The sequence below is a fragment of the Zootoca vivipara genome, chromosome 7 (assembly GCF_965207765.1).
Source record: "Zootoca vivipara chromosome 7, rZooViv2.hap1.1, whole genome shotgun sequence".
Lineage (NCBI taxonomy): Eukaryota > Metazoa > Chordata > Lepidosauria > Squamata > Lacertidae > Zootoca > Zootoca vivipara.
This window is the reverse complement of record NC_142590.1, coordinates 85,968,268-85,982,463: the sequence shown is the minus strand read 5'-3', so window position 1 is coordinate 85,982,463 and position 14,196 is coordinate 85,968,268. Positions and strand designations below refer to the sequence as shown.

Here is a 14,196-nt window from a genome sequence, read left to right as displayed (position 1 = left end):
GTGCTGAAAAGCAGTGAGTGGGAACAACAATGCCATTTAGGCGCCATGCTCTGTCATGGAATGTGATTTCGCCTGGAGTCTCCTGGTGGTTTGATTTATATCATAGTAGGATGAAAGTTGTATGCCTAAGGCACACCCTTTAGAGCAGGGGTGTCCAATCAGTAGATCGCAATCTACCAGTGGATCCCCGGCTGATCCTGGTAGATCGCGGGATCCTTATTGTGTAGAAAAAGTTAGGGGGGGAGCTTTAAAACTCTTTGCAATCCTCCCCCCAAAAAGCTCAACAACTCTGGGCAATCCACCCACCCCCTGCACGCTCCTCCTCCTTCCAATGACAATGGGCAGATCACTGCCAGTTTTTTTATACTGGGAGTAGATCGCAGTCTCTTGGGAGTTGGGCATGCCTGCTTTAGAGCAAATCTGCAGGGCTGCTTTGCAAATAGGCAAACTCACACCCACCTATGCTTGAGGGCGACAGTGGAAAAACACACCTCCGGTTTCCCCCGCTCCCCGGCCACACACGCGCCATGGGGCAAACATTACTCACTTACAGTTTAGTTAGGAGTTGGCAGTCAGAAAAAAAGTTTGTGGGAAGCCTTCCCAACCAGCACCATGCAATATTATTATTATTATTATTATTATTATTATTATTAATAATAATAATAATAATACAGTGGTGCCTCGCTAGACGAATTTAATTCGTTCCACGGGTCTTTTCTTATAACAAAAAATTCATCTAGCGAATCCCATAAGAATGCATTGAAATTTTTTTGCCCATAGGAACGCATTAATTGAATTTCAATGCATTCCTATGGGAAACCGCGATTCGCTAGACGAATTTTTCATAAAACGAATTCGTCTAGCGAGGCAACCTCCGCTCGAAAAATCCTTTCGTTAAGCAGAAATTTCGTTAAACAGGGCATTCGTTAAGCGAGGCACCACTGTCATAATAATTATTATTTATATCCCGCCCATCTGGCTGAGTCTCCCCAGCCACTCTGTGTGGCTCCCAATTGAATATTAAAACAATACAGCATTAAATATTAAAACCTTCCCTGGACAGGGCTGCAAGCTGGTTGTAGGATAGGCAAGCCCTTAAACAGCAAGCAAGAAGCATTTTAGAGCTGTATAGAGTGATTGTGACTGATGCACAAAACAACGTAGCCCCTCTTATTGTTGTGGGCTTGCCCTAATTCCATCCGCATGTGATGAAAAAGTCCAGGAATGGTGCTGCAGTTCTGTCCTCCTGGCAGCGGTGTTACTGGGAGGCTCTGGGGTTGCAGGCAAGGTTGGGGGGCTGTGGGTGCACCAGCAGAGTCAATCCTGTGCTCCCACTGATGAGCCTGTGCAGCCCTGACTTTGCCACCACTCCTGTGCTCCTGCGCCATCTTGGTAAGCGGTGTTAACACTCACTTGCCAGGGTGGCAGCGCAGCAATGGGCCAGCCTGTTTTGAAAAGGGTTGCATTTTTTTTTCCTATACGGAGATTTTGCAGTCAGGTGAATGACGGCACTGCAGAATACTGCAGCTTTCTCCTTTATGCCTGTGCCAGTGTCTCATCATGAACAGTGATTTTTCTGCTCCTTGGATAGCAGAACCCCGGGCTCTTCTGTTTCCTGTTTTCCTCCATCTTGGCCAGTAGGCCAGTGAACAAATGTGAACACGTCTTTATTTGTTTCGAATATTTACAGGAGAATGTGGAAGGTCCAAAGTGTGACCAGTGCCACCTGGGGACGTTCTCTCTGGATGCCAGCAACCCAAAAGGCTGCACCAGCTGCTTCTGCTTTGGGGCGACAGATCGCTGTCACAGCGCTGAGAAGTACCGCGTAGAGGTGAATATGTGGACTGAGACTTTGGAGGGTGGCACCTGTATCTGATGCTTAGCGGAGGTAGTGGGGTGGCACCTTGGAACCAGCAGATTTCTGAAATGTCCTCCTTTGTATTTTAATTTCTGGGTCCTCTTTAAAACGTTTCCCAATTGTTGCGCAGCCATTGAGCTGCCTAGACATGGAACTACAATGTAGGGCACTTCCTGCAAATCACCATCCCATCCAGAAATGTTCCAATGTAGAAAATATTATCTTCTGTGAAGGCATGACATAAGAGCCTGCAAAAGGTCCTTCTTGCCCGAGTATACAGTATCCAATAGATGGCTTTAGGAAGCCTGCAGTCAGAGCATAAAGGCAGCGGAGATCAGCCTTCTTTATGGTCCAGCTCTCACTTCCAAACATCACTACTGGGGAAAGCATTTCAGATACTTTTCTTTACCTGCCTCCTAGTTTATGGACATGAGTGGGTGGAGTTTGCTCAGCGGAGACCGCCAGGAAGTCCCCACCTTGGTCAGCTTGGAAAATGAGATTGTTCGTGCTGATCTCCGGAATTTCCCAGAGGCCTTCCAAGAGCTTTACTGGCATGCTCCCAGCTCCTACCTTGGAGACCAGGTAAGTGACACCAACGCTGGCTGGAGGCAGTCTCCTCTGGTCCTTTTTGAATGTGCTGGGTATTTATTTATTTTTTTAATTACGCTAACGTTCAGAGGCCAAATTCTTTTTGTGTGTGTGTGCCATATTCCTTACTTATTTATTAAATTTTTACTTTTCATTTACCAGTACACAGGTTTTTTTTTTAACAGACATAACAAACCACATAACTTCACGATAAAAAAAAAGTATTGTTTTGACTTCTCCCCCTTCTTGCGGTTCCTTTTGGGGTTTTTTTTTTTAATACTGCATCTCCCAATTTATTCCATTTATTAGTCAGAGGCCAAATTCTAATGTCTGGGGCAGATTTTGGGCTCATGTGTACCATACATTTCAGTTGATCCTTTGTACCATACGTTGACAAATGTTGGGAAACTCCAGTCGAGTTCTAGACACCCCAGAGAGACTGTTGTTGTTGTTGTTGTTTAGTCGTTTAGTCGTGTCCGACTCTTCGTGACCCCCAGAGAGACTAGAAAATGTTAAATATTGAGGAACATAAGGATCCATATTTCAGAGCGTTGTTGCATTTCTGTTGATTATCGTGGAATTTTATATTTAGGAGTTTTCAACTTGAATGAAAGTGGATCTGGAAGACTTAATTATTTTATGAAATGTTTTGGGTTTTTTCTTAAAAAAAGCTTTCCCCCCCCTAACAGTTGCCACCCTGTTGTTCAGAACAATGGGATGCTGTCCTCACCATCCACTAGGAGACAAGCTCTTTATTAGAATAAAGACTTTAGGCAGTTACATTCAAAGCAAAAAAGAGACAGCCAACACTAGAGCAAAAAACAAAACAAAAAAAACCCACCTGTTTTTGAAGGAGAGAAAGAAAGTCACTAGTTTGAGCAAATGATTTGTATTCTTAATTTTGAATATAGATAGTGAAAATCCACCCAGCTACCTGTCACTCCCTTAGGGCACTGAGTTGTATTCCCTTCACCCTCTAGTTGTTTAACTATGCTTGTTTTGCTGCTTTTAAAAAACCCTGGAAAAAAAATCAAATGTCAAATTCAAACTAATGCATTATAAGTACTCCAAATAAGCAAATTTGCACAAAAATAATTTTAAGCTCAAATTATCTTTAGCTTGGAGTCTTGATTTTTGAAGTTGGAGGAGGGGTATCCCCCTCCCCCCAATAAATGTAACACAGTGTTGTGATTTGCCTCCAATTGCAGGTCTCCTCCTATGGCGGGTTTTTGCGCTATGAGCTGCACTCAGACACCCAAAGGGGTGATGTGTTCATACCGATGGAGCCCCGGCCTGATGTTATTCTCAAGGTATGGCTCAAGTTGGTATTTCTCTTTGGACCAAATGATGCTCAATCAGCAAATGTTTCTCATTGATGATTTGTGTCTCTTTGTTTCTTCCTTTCCTAGGGAAACCAAATGAGCATTATGTTTCTTGAGAGCACCTATCCTGTCCCTGGGGATGTCTATGAAGGGCAGCTCCAACTTTTGGAGGTCAGTTCAGATGCAGGAGTTTTGAAGCTGTTGAAGCGAGAGGGAGAGTCTCTAATAATAATAATAATAATAATAATAATAATAATAATAATAATAATAATAATAATAATAATAATAGAGCTCTGGTCACTGCAGGGTGATGGCGACTCTTTTGGGGATCCGCTGTTGTGTCATTTGCCTTAGAATCTAGACGTGTTAAGTGTTTATAACTTGAATAAATTCCACAACTGCAGAAATAGGATGATTGTTTTGGTATGGGCTTGCAAAAAACTATTTTTCACATGCTGTATGTGGGTCTAATGAGAAAGGCGCTCTGTGAACTAATTGCCACACAGTTACCCATTTCAAGGAGCCACATTTTGATTGCTCCGGTGGATAATAAGCTTGTTGGCCTCCTCTAAGAAGTGAAAAAAAGCAAAAGTGTTTGCAGATGGTAAAGCACTGCAAAATGTAACTCTTCAGACAAAAGGTAGTATTTTTTCTATTTTGGGTGTTCGGTTGCATTTCGTGACTTGGGGCCTGCTAAAAACATGCCTTGTAACTGAAGTTTTCGCTGGGATTTTCTTCTTCTTCTTCTTCTTCATGCAGTCCTGCTGATGTTGCCCTGCAACTCTTTCCTCTCCCATAGGGTAACTTCAGACACAGCGAGACTCACAACCCTGTCTCCAGGGAAGAACTGATGATGGTGCTGGCGAAGCTGGAGCAGCTGCAGATCCGGGCTCTCTACTCCCAGATCTCGTCGTCTGTATCGCTGCATCGGGTGACATTGGAGAGAGCAACAGAGACTGGCGGGGGCCTGCAAGCCAGCAATGTGGAGCTCTGCATGTGCCCAGCCAATTATAGAGGAGACTCTTGCCAGGTAGGCGGGGATGCTCACGCCACTTTTCACGCAGAGCACTTAGAACTCTGCTCGTAGAGTTAGAGGTTGCCCCCTCCAAATGGCATTCCTTTAGCAGGCAAGCAGATCCATAATACTTTTATTTATAGAGGACAGGGCCATGCGTATAAAAACCTCTGGATTCAGAAACAGTGTGCTACTGAACTTTAGCTTTCAGGCACAGATTGTCAGCTTCCCAGAGGCATCATGCTGGCCCCTGTAGGCGGCTGGATGCTGTTCTAGGTGTGCCATTGGTTTGGTTAAGCATGGCCATCTGTCATGGATGTTTTTGTTGAGATTCCTGCATTGCAGGGGGTTGGACTAAATGGCCCTCGGTGTCCCTTCCAACTCTATGATTCTCTGATTCTGTTCTTCCATTGCGGCTCTGTTCACCTTTCTATGAATTGTGTGGGAAGGGCCTCCTTGCTTTTACACAGGGAGATCCCATGGGAACAATTCAAATAAATGAAAAGGGGGGTAAAGGGTCTCCAAGCCTATATGCCTGGGCACATGAGGGATGTGCGTGGTTCTAGGGAAGTCAAATACAGGTGAAACTCGGAAAATTAGAATATCGTTGAAAAGTGCATTTATTTCAGTAATGCAACTTATTATTTTTTCTTTTTCTTTTAATTTTTACAAATGCTCTTTTGGAAATTCCACAGTAATAAAACAAATAGTTACAATAATACGAAAATAAACATCGCTATTACATTTCATTAATTGCATTCCATTTATAATTGACCTGCCTAATGACAAATAATTACAACAAATAAAGGCTTGCCATATCTTGCTTTGCATGTCATGCATCTGTCTCATATATTGGTTTCACCTTTTAAGTTGCATTACTGAAACAAATGCACTTTTCAACGATATTCTAATTTTCCGAGTTTCACCGGTATAAGGGCAGTAGTTGCGGCCCCAGGTCCTGAAAGAACGTTGTGTTGGCTAGGCATGGTCAGCCTAGGAAAAAACTAATCTGTGTTGGATTCTAGGGCTCCCATTACTGTTGTCTTGAGTTGGCACCACATCTTAGCACATGGGTAGGCAAACTAAGGCCCGGGGGACGGATCCAGCCCAATCGCCTTCTAAATCCGGCCCGACGGTCCAGGAACCAGCATGTTTTTACATGAGTAGAATGTGTGCTTTTATTTAAAATGCATCTCTGGGTTATTTGTGGGGCATAGGAATTTGTTCATCGCCCCCCCCCAAAAAAAATATAGTCCAGCCCCCACAAGGTCTGAGGGACAGTGGACTGGCCCCCCGCTGAAAAGGTTTGCTGATCCCTATCTTAACACAAGCTCACCCTGCACTATTGCCAGCCAACCTGTGCAAACAAGCTGGTTTTCTCCATATAATATAAGAGCCTTTCCTCTGAATTTGCATCCTCTTGGTGCATTTCAAAATAGGGAACTTGTACAGCATCCATTGTGCAATTGCATCCATGTTGAATATGCAGGCAATGAGAGTCCAGTCCTCTGTATGTTTACCAGAAAGTAGCCCTTTCTTGCATTCAAGTGTGCATAGGATTGCAGCCTCAGTACCACTGACAGCCGCTTTCTCTTGCACAGGTAGCAGCATATTGTGCATCTGAGCACATGCAGCATAGTTTGCATTTAACAGAAAAATGCATTAATTAGTATTACTCATCCTAGCAAAGCTTTCTAAAGCTTTTCAATGGGACACTAAAGGAAGAGTGTCAAGCACAGTTTGTCAACATCCTGAGAAATACGATGCAACAAGCCAGACAGGAAAAAACAGGTTTGAAAGATTTTTAGATAGGCGTTCAAGCTAAGTAATTCAGAGGAGAATTCTAAGTGACCCTTCAGCCTCCTTGCTACAAATATTTGATGTAGGTTTAACACACATTATCTCTTTTGCAATTAGGAATGTGCTCCGGGCTATTACAGGGACACCAAAGGCCTCTTCCTGGGAAAATGTGTTCCATGTAATTGCAACGGTCATTCAGACCAGTGCCTTCCGGGATCTGGAAAATGCATTGTAAGTGGGGGGAAAGAATGCTTGTCAATTTACCTAAAACATTTTTCTCTTTGGGTAATTTAATATAGCCTGGATTTGCTTATGTCAGGGGCGAGCATCGTCTCTACTTTTCACCATGCAGTGGTGCTCTTCCTCCACTAGAAAGTAGGCTATTTGAAGACAGGGGGCTGGGGTTTTTTTTGGCCAAAAGAGTTAGTAATATAGAGGGGTAAGAAGGAAAAGGGGACGCAGGTGGCACTGTGGTTTAAACCACTGTGCCGCTTGGACTTGCCGATCGGAAGGTCGGCGGTTCGAATCCCCACGACGGGGTGAGCTTTCAGAAAAACAAGTCTGTCTGATGTGAGACAGTCTGTTGGCAGACCATCTACGTAAACTGTAAAGCCAAAGCCAGATTTGCTCAAGGAAGCTAGGAGAACAAAAGTTAACTGTGGAATATGTCATTCGAGTTTCATTTCTTCTCTGTGCAGAACTGCCAGCACAACACAGAGGGAGATCACTGCGAAAGCTGCAAAGATGGTTTTGTGGGGAACTCTTCACTTGATGGGCCTCTGCAGTGCATAGAGTGCCCCTGCCCTCTTTCGGTTGGGTCTAACAAGTGAGTCTCTCTTGCAAAACTTTCCACTCCTGCTTCTTCCTCATGTTTGAATGCGCTGCTAAATAAACCGTGGTTTAAGAGTACACAGACAAGCCTCCGTGAGGCTAGGCAAACTGACATTCCCCTATCTCCATGCCTCCTCCTGTACAGCTGGGAAGAGAACTGCTGAGATTAGATTCAGTTGTGCTGGAGCTTTGCCTCGCATTACTTGGGAACTTGCTCTAAAACAAGCTCTGGTCAGTTTCAAAAGAAGCCACTGTCAGACTCTGAGCTGGGTTATTAAACTAACCAGAATTTGATTTGCAGCTGCATTCAGCATGCAATTTCCCTGCCTGCCCCCGGCATCTTGAACTGAGGAGCATTGTTTCATGTGCCTTTTCTAAAACTATGAATCCGTTTTGGATGCGGCTTTATAAGGTTCCTTGTTTCTTGCAGGGCCTTGGCCTTATGTGCCCTTTCAGATCCCATTTGTTTTTGTAAAATCTTTTCGGTGACCAAGTGTTACTACGTCTTGGCTTTATCGCTCTTAGGAAATGTTGACAGATTCTCTCTCCTCCTTTTCCACCTCAGCTTCGCCATTGGATGTGTCCACAGAGGCTCTGCCACTCAATGTCTGTGCATGCCTGGCTATGCTGGAGTTTCGTGTGAACGGTAAATAGCAACTTGGGATCATGGATCTCTTGGCTCGGGGTGCCTGGAACAATGTAATCCGGATACTGAGGGTGTCATGGACTGGCTAGGTGCAAAGGAGTGATGGGAGGCACCAGCTGGGGAACCCCCAGGGGAAGAAGGCTCAGAGCCAGGGGGTTGGTGGTGGGGCAACAACATGAGTGGTCAGAGGGAGAAGAAGGAGCAGACTGGGAGGAGGAGGAGGAGGTGCCTGAATCAGAAAAGGTAACAGAGTTTGGTGAGCTGGAACAAGGCTGTGACAGAGAGAGCAATTCAGATTCTGAGGCTGAAGCTGTAGAGGAGATTGACCAAGAGGCAGAGTTGAGGCAGGTCATTGAAGAATGCCGAGAGTCTTCCCCCTCCTGCTGCAACCAGCTCCCACCCCCCTCAGTTTCCTAGAACACACAGAGAAATGAAAAGATCAGAGATTGGTTGTGCACAGATGCAGTTTGCAACTGCTTGGGACAGACCTTGGAGAGGAGGAGCCTTAGAGAGTGTTGGGAAAGCGGGGACCTTCAGTCTTTGCAACGGCCTCATCGGAGCAAGACTTACTGGGAAGAGTTGGTAGGATCACTAGGCCTGCACTGTTTTGGCTTCTTTGAATAAAGAGTTAGCTTCACTGACACCTTGTTGTTGTTTTTTGCTGGAGGGGCACACAGAGACAGGAGAATAGGGATGGAAAGGGGCTACCACTTACCTACCGACCACCTGTTCAGTGTTTCGCTGAGCAGAGGAGCAGTGACCCCAGGCAACTTCTTGCCCTTGCTTTTTCCTTCCAAAGGTGTGCTCCGGGTTACTATGGAAACCCTCTAGTGATTGGCAGCTCCTGCCAGCCTTGTGACTGCAGTGGGAACGCCGACCCCAACATGCTGTTCAGCGACTGTGACCCATTGACAGGATTCTGCACAGGGTGCATGTACAACACGGCAGGGCCCCGCTGTGAAGTGTGTGCCCCAGGTTTTTATGGAGACGCTGTGCTGGCAAAGAACTGCACTGGTAGGTGTGCCCCCAGAGCTGGTAACTAGCCGTACTCCTGGGTCCCTGTGTGGGTTTCGGAAGCAAGCAGTAGGCAGAAGTGCATTCTCACACACAGAAACGTAGAAAATTGGACTGATTTCTAATATCTGATTCTGCAGCTGAATTACATTGAAACAAAATATGCTCCCCATTCCATGGGTGAAATGAGATGCCTTGTATCTAGAAGCCAGATTGTCTTTAGCACGCAGTCTTTTTCTACTAGATTATTCTCATCTGCAACATAGAAATGCCCCCTAAATTATGTGACTGTCCTATTTGAAATGCATTTTTGCTTGCCTTGAATCTTTCAAGTTAAGGCAAACTATGAATGAAAATAAACGCCTAGTTCATAATTTTATTTCTAAATATTTATACTGCTGTGTGCCCCCTGTTATAAAATTATTGGTGTGTTTTTTGTATTTTCAATACAAGTGGACATTTTTAATTTTTAAAAAAAATCCTTTTAAAAATATTTTTTCTTCTTCCCCTTGTAGAATGCAGCTGTATGTCCTGTGGGACAGAATCATGTGATTCTAGGACTGGCAAGTGTCACTGTAAACCTGGAGTGACTGGGCAGCACTGTGACCGCTGTCAGGTAAAATGATTTGAGCCTTCAGTCTAAGATCAGTTTCATGTCCTGTTGGGCAGAAAGTGTCATGTCGAAAGTGGAGCAAGCCCTTTCGAAGTGAACATGGCTTTGCCTGCCGCTTGTAAGCTGGAATCTTAACTCTGTGTCTTTCCCCTCCTTTAGGAAGGGCACTATGGCTTCGAAACATGCTCAGGCTGCCAGAGCTGCAACTGCGATATTGGAGCCGTGAGCGCAGAGTGCCATGCCCACAGTGGCCAGTGTAATTGCAATCCGGGTGTAAGCGGTTCCCGTTGCCAGCAGTGTTCCCCTGGCTACTGGGGGCTCAACACAAACGGCTGCTCAAGTGAGTCTGTTTCAGTCACTGTTAAGCATCCACTAATGTTATAAGAAGTCTAAAATAAATGTTCATAAATGTACAAGGCAAACACATACATAACTATATAAACCACGTGTCTGGAATAGTACAGGAGAGCAATCCCGAATCCATTTTGACTCTCCCAGTGACATCAAATATTCCTCTGCAGTAAGGGAGGAAAATGGGGAAAGCCTTCCCATTGTGTATGAGTAGGGTGAGCCTGTAACCTGGATTCAGGAACTAAAGTATTTACCATCACAAAAGAATGGCCAGGCTGCCCAGGTAAAGCAATCAGTGACCATATCAGGTTTCCTGGCAGGCAGGATTTCTGCTATAGACCACCTCCTTCTGTGATGTATGTATGATGTTTTGGGGGGTGGTCTTGGGCCACAGGGTGGGCAGTTTCAAAAGTCTATATAAGGGCTTGCCGGCTTACTAGCCACTTTGCTTCTCAATATACCCTGGTTGGCCTCTGTTATTTTCTCCTGCCAATAGGGAACCCACCTAAAGACTCTATATGGACTCTTGGATACCCCATAAGGGAAAAGGAGCAGTTTTTTTCTTCTTATAACCCTAACATTTAGGCCTTTTGTCCCCTAAGGCCAAAGGGAAGGGTATAGTTTTTAAAATAAAGGGTTGCCCTTGCCTAATCCAAAATCAATTCCAAAATGGAAACTAGTTGATGAGAAAGGTTCAGCAGCGATAAATGGCCCTGTTTGTAAAGTTATCCTGCAAGTGACGCTGTGTAGGTGGGCCCAGTTTCTGATGAAGGGTACAGGGCTTTCAGCAGTCTTTCTGTAGATACACACAGGCACCATTCAGGCAAAGCAAGCCCTGGCTTATGTGCCATGTTCCCACCCCCTCCCTTTCATGTATGGGTATAGTTTAATGAATGGTTTTTTTTTGTTTTTTGTTTTGCTTAATCAAGCCACAGTTTACAACTGAACGCAGCAAACTGTGGTTTTGACCATATTACAATTTCCATGCAAACCAGGGTTGTCACAGACAACCCTGGATCCTGGTTTGTGGGGAAACTGTGGTTTCAGGAAAACTGGAAATAGTTAATTGAGCCATGCTCACAAATAGAGGAGTGGGCACTTGAGCACAGGGCTTGTTCCCATGCTTTGGAGGTTCGTCTCAGTTCAGAAACAGTACTTTGTGAATGGTCCAAGATCTAGGGATTCCTCTTTTTATTTATACAGGAGCAGTTCCCTTGGGATAAAAGCCTCAATGTCTTAACAAGCCCTACTGTGTGATTAGACCCTTGGAATGGTTTAAGCATGAGAAAGAGATTGGGACTGTTTGTTCTGGTTTCATATTATGAGAGCCAGCGTGATGTAGTGGTTCAGAACAGTGGACTCGTAATCTGGTGAACCGGGTTCGTTTCCCCGCTCCTCCACATGCAGCTGCTGGGTGACCTTGGGCTAGTCACACTTCCCTGAAGTCTCTCAGCCTCACTCACCTCACAGAGTGTTTGTTGTTGGGGAGGAAGGGAAAGGAGAATGTTAGCTGCTTTGAGACTCCTTAAGGGGAGTGAAATCAAAACCAAACTCCTATTCTTCTGTGCCTTTTCAATTCATGTTTATGTGAAGGGTTTGATCCTCATCCAATGGCGATGAGTGGATGTCACTCTGCATAATATGGAAGAGAAGGATGTGACTTTACACGTGCATTTTGTTTAAGGTTGCTCCGGCTTCTCCTGTTCTCTTTGCAGAATGTCAGTGCAAGGGAGGCTCTTGTAACCCTCGGACTGGAGAATGCACCTGCTCCAACGGCCTGACGGGAAAGCAGTGCAGCACCTGTATTAAGAAGCACGAGATCCCTGTGGTGGATGGCCCAGACAGCATGAGATGCGAAGGCTAGTCTTGTTTTCTCTGCTCTGCTCAATTCCCTGTCCACGTTCCTTGGCCCCAGCCTGCATCTTTTTGCAAGTGTCTCTCTACTGGATGGCACTGATGCTATGAAATTTCAAAACTTTTCCTTGCAAGAAATTGGGAGGTTATTGGGAAATGCTACATGGATCTTTTGCTTGTGGTTGTCTGGGGGGTAGGGGTTGGGGGGGGGGAGTGGGTGGAGGAAAAGCTGGCATCACTTAGGACCCCCAAAGGCATAGATTCCAACCTGCCTGTCATATGAGCTCATATGATTCAGACCAAAGCATACCACTACCAGACAACAGAAATGCCAAGATACACAGTAGTTGGCTATGTGCAAAGCTATAGGGCACTCTCGCAAGGGATATGACTTGCATGCTGCATGTGGCTGTTTTAGTTTTTCAAAATAGGCTGCCGGGGGCATTAGCCAAATCAAATCAGTTTGAACCTCGGGTGTTTGTCAGTTTTCTCCATTTTATTCTAGTGATTCATGTTATTCTAGCCTGCAGTCAACCCTCAATAGGTTTCTTTTTACTACTAATAAATCACCTAGCAGTAGCCTTACAGCTGTTTTAATTGTTCCTTCATAAATAAAGTGCACAATCCCGTAGAGATTTAATCACTTGCTAGATTACATAAAAGCAAGTGGCAACTCACAAACACCTGTAGACCTGCTTTTTGTTTTTATAATACCCTGTGTGTCTATTTTCCATTCATTCTCTCTCTCTCAAGCAGAGTCTCGGTCACTCTCTTGCACCCTACTGATGTACCTCTCTCGTATATAAACACACAATTATTGCGATGGTCCTGCCTTTCCCTTCCCCACCGACAGCTTCACCTGGTCCCTAGGCTGCTGTACTGACGAGATTGTGTTTTTATTGAATATTTGCAAAGTTTCTGTAACAGCTCAGCAGCTAAGCCAATGGTAGGGGAAGACTTTTATGCAGCCATCCAAGACATCTCTCTTAGTCAAAAGGTGCTGAACCTGTATTTCTCAAAGTTTTCTTCTTTTTCTCCGGAGTTTCCTTAGTCTTTATGTTTCATTCTGATGTTTAGGATAAATTAGGGAGAACAATTTTTGCTAATTTGTTTAGCATTCTAAGCAGAATGACTCATTCATCTTTCTCTGGCCATAGTAAAGGCCCTATCATATCATTCACAGGTGGCTTTGATTTGGCGAGCAGATAAATTTATACAAGTTTATTAACATCTGATACAGTGCAAACTTGGCACTGTGCTGTGGTTATTCGCAGCTATATATCAGCTCAAAATCACATCCTGATGTTGGGCCGTGTCTTGAACTAAAACCACATGTGGGGGGGGGGAAGCCCACCACAGTGTTGCTGGGAACTGCATCTTCTAACTATTTTAGATCGGTTGACCCAAAGTAGATACTTGTCTGACTTTTGGGACCAGCTGCTTTATGAAAATCTAAAGTTTTTCAAGTGGGTTGTAAAAATGATTGGGCAGATATATGTATGTAGGCTGTTAGTCTGGATCAGGCATAGGCAACCTTGGCTCTCCAGATGTTTTGGAACTACAACTCCCATGATCCCTAGCTAACAGGGCCAGTGGTCGGGGATCATGGGAGTTGTAGTTCCATAACATCTGGAGAGCCAAGGTTGCCTATGGTTGCTAGATGACACTTGCGGTTCCTTCCAACTCTACAATTCTGTGGTTCTGATTCTATCTGGGACTGCTGAAACATAGGTCTACCCTAGCTCAGGCACTCGCATCTAGAATAGTCTTACAGTTTTGTTACCGGCATTATCTAAGAGTTGTGCATTTAACTTCCCTCTCCCATCAACAGCTTGTGACAGCTGCGTGCTACTTTTGTTGGAAGATCTCGAGGAGATTGGAAATGCTTTCCCTGCGCTCAGGAATCAGCTGACGAGCCTCAACTCCACCTCCATCGCATGGGCCCGTCTGCATAGCATCAATGGTTCTATGCAAGCCATCGCTGTATGTGGAGTATTACACTACTTATTATACTTACCTAGTTTTTTCTGTAGGGCTTTCGGATTCCAGTTTCAACCCTCTTTTTCTTTTCCTCCTTACAGAACCATCTCCATGACTATCAGAGATCCCTAAACAGGGCCAGGCAGCAGACCGATGAGCTGGAAGAGGAGAACACAGACTTCGTTCAGGATCTGAATGCACTTCAGCACAAGGTGCAAAGTTTTTTGTTGTTGTTGTTGTTGTTGTTTCTTCATCTTTCCATGTCTGGTACTATAAAAGTTATATATTAGCAGAAGTCTGCTTGCTGTTCTGAGGAACGCAAAC

The 14,196-nt window shown here is 44.7% G+C and overlaps 1 protein-coding gene across 2 annotated transcripts in view; it reads left to right on the top strand.

Moving 5' to 3' along the window:
• The window catches only part of LAMA5 (laminin subunit alpha 5), a 191,505-nt gene that overhangs the window by 140,930 nt on the left and 36,379 nt on the right, over nt 1-14,196 (top strand). For both annotated transcript variants that reach the window (XM_035123974.3, XM_035123973.3), the window contains exons 37-50: nt 1,691-1,831; nt 2,279-2,440; nt 3,655-3,756; nt 3,856-3,939; nt 4,568-4,798; nt 6,701-6,814; nt 7,282-7,409; nt 7,980-8,060; nt 8,860-9,074; nt 9,590-9,690; nt 9,847-10,027; nt 11,754-11,897; nt 13,724-13,875; nt 13,974-14,084. In XM_035123974.3, coding sequence (XP_034979865.3) covers nt 1,691-1,831; nt 2,279-2,440; nt 3,655-3,756; nt 3,856-3,939; nt 4,568-4,798; nt 6,701-6,814; nt 7,282-7,409; nt 7,980-8,060; nt 8,860-9,074; nt 9,590-9,690; nt 9,847-10,027; nt 11,754-11,897; nt 13,724-13,875; nt 13,974-14,084 — 1,947 coding nt within the window. The remainder of the gene's footprint in view (nt 1-1,690; nt 1,832-2,278; nt 2,441-3,654; nt 3,757-3,855; nt 3,940-4,567; nt 4,799-6,700; nt 6,815-7,281; nt 7,410-7,979; nt 8,061-8,859; nt 9,075-9,589; nt 9,691-9,846; nt 10,028-11,753; nt 11,898-13,723; nt 13,876-13,973; nt 14,085-14,196) is intronic.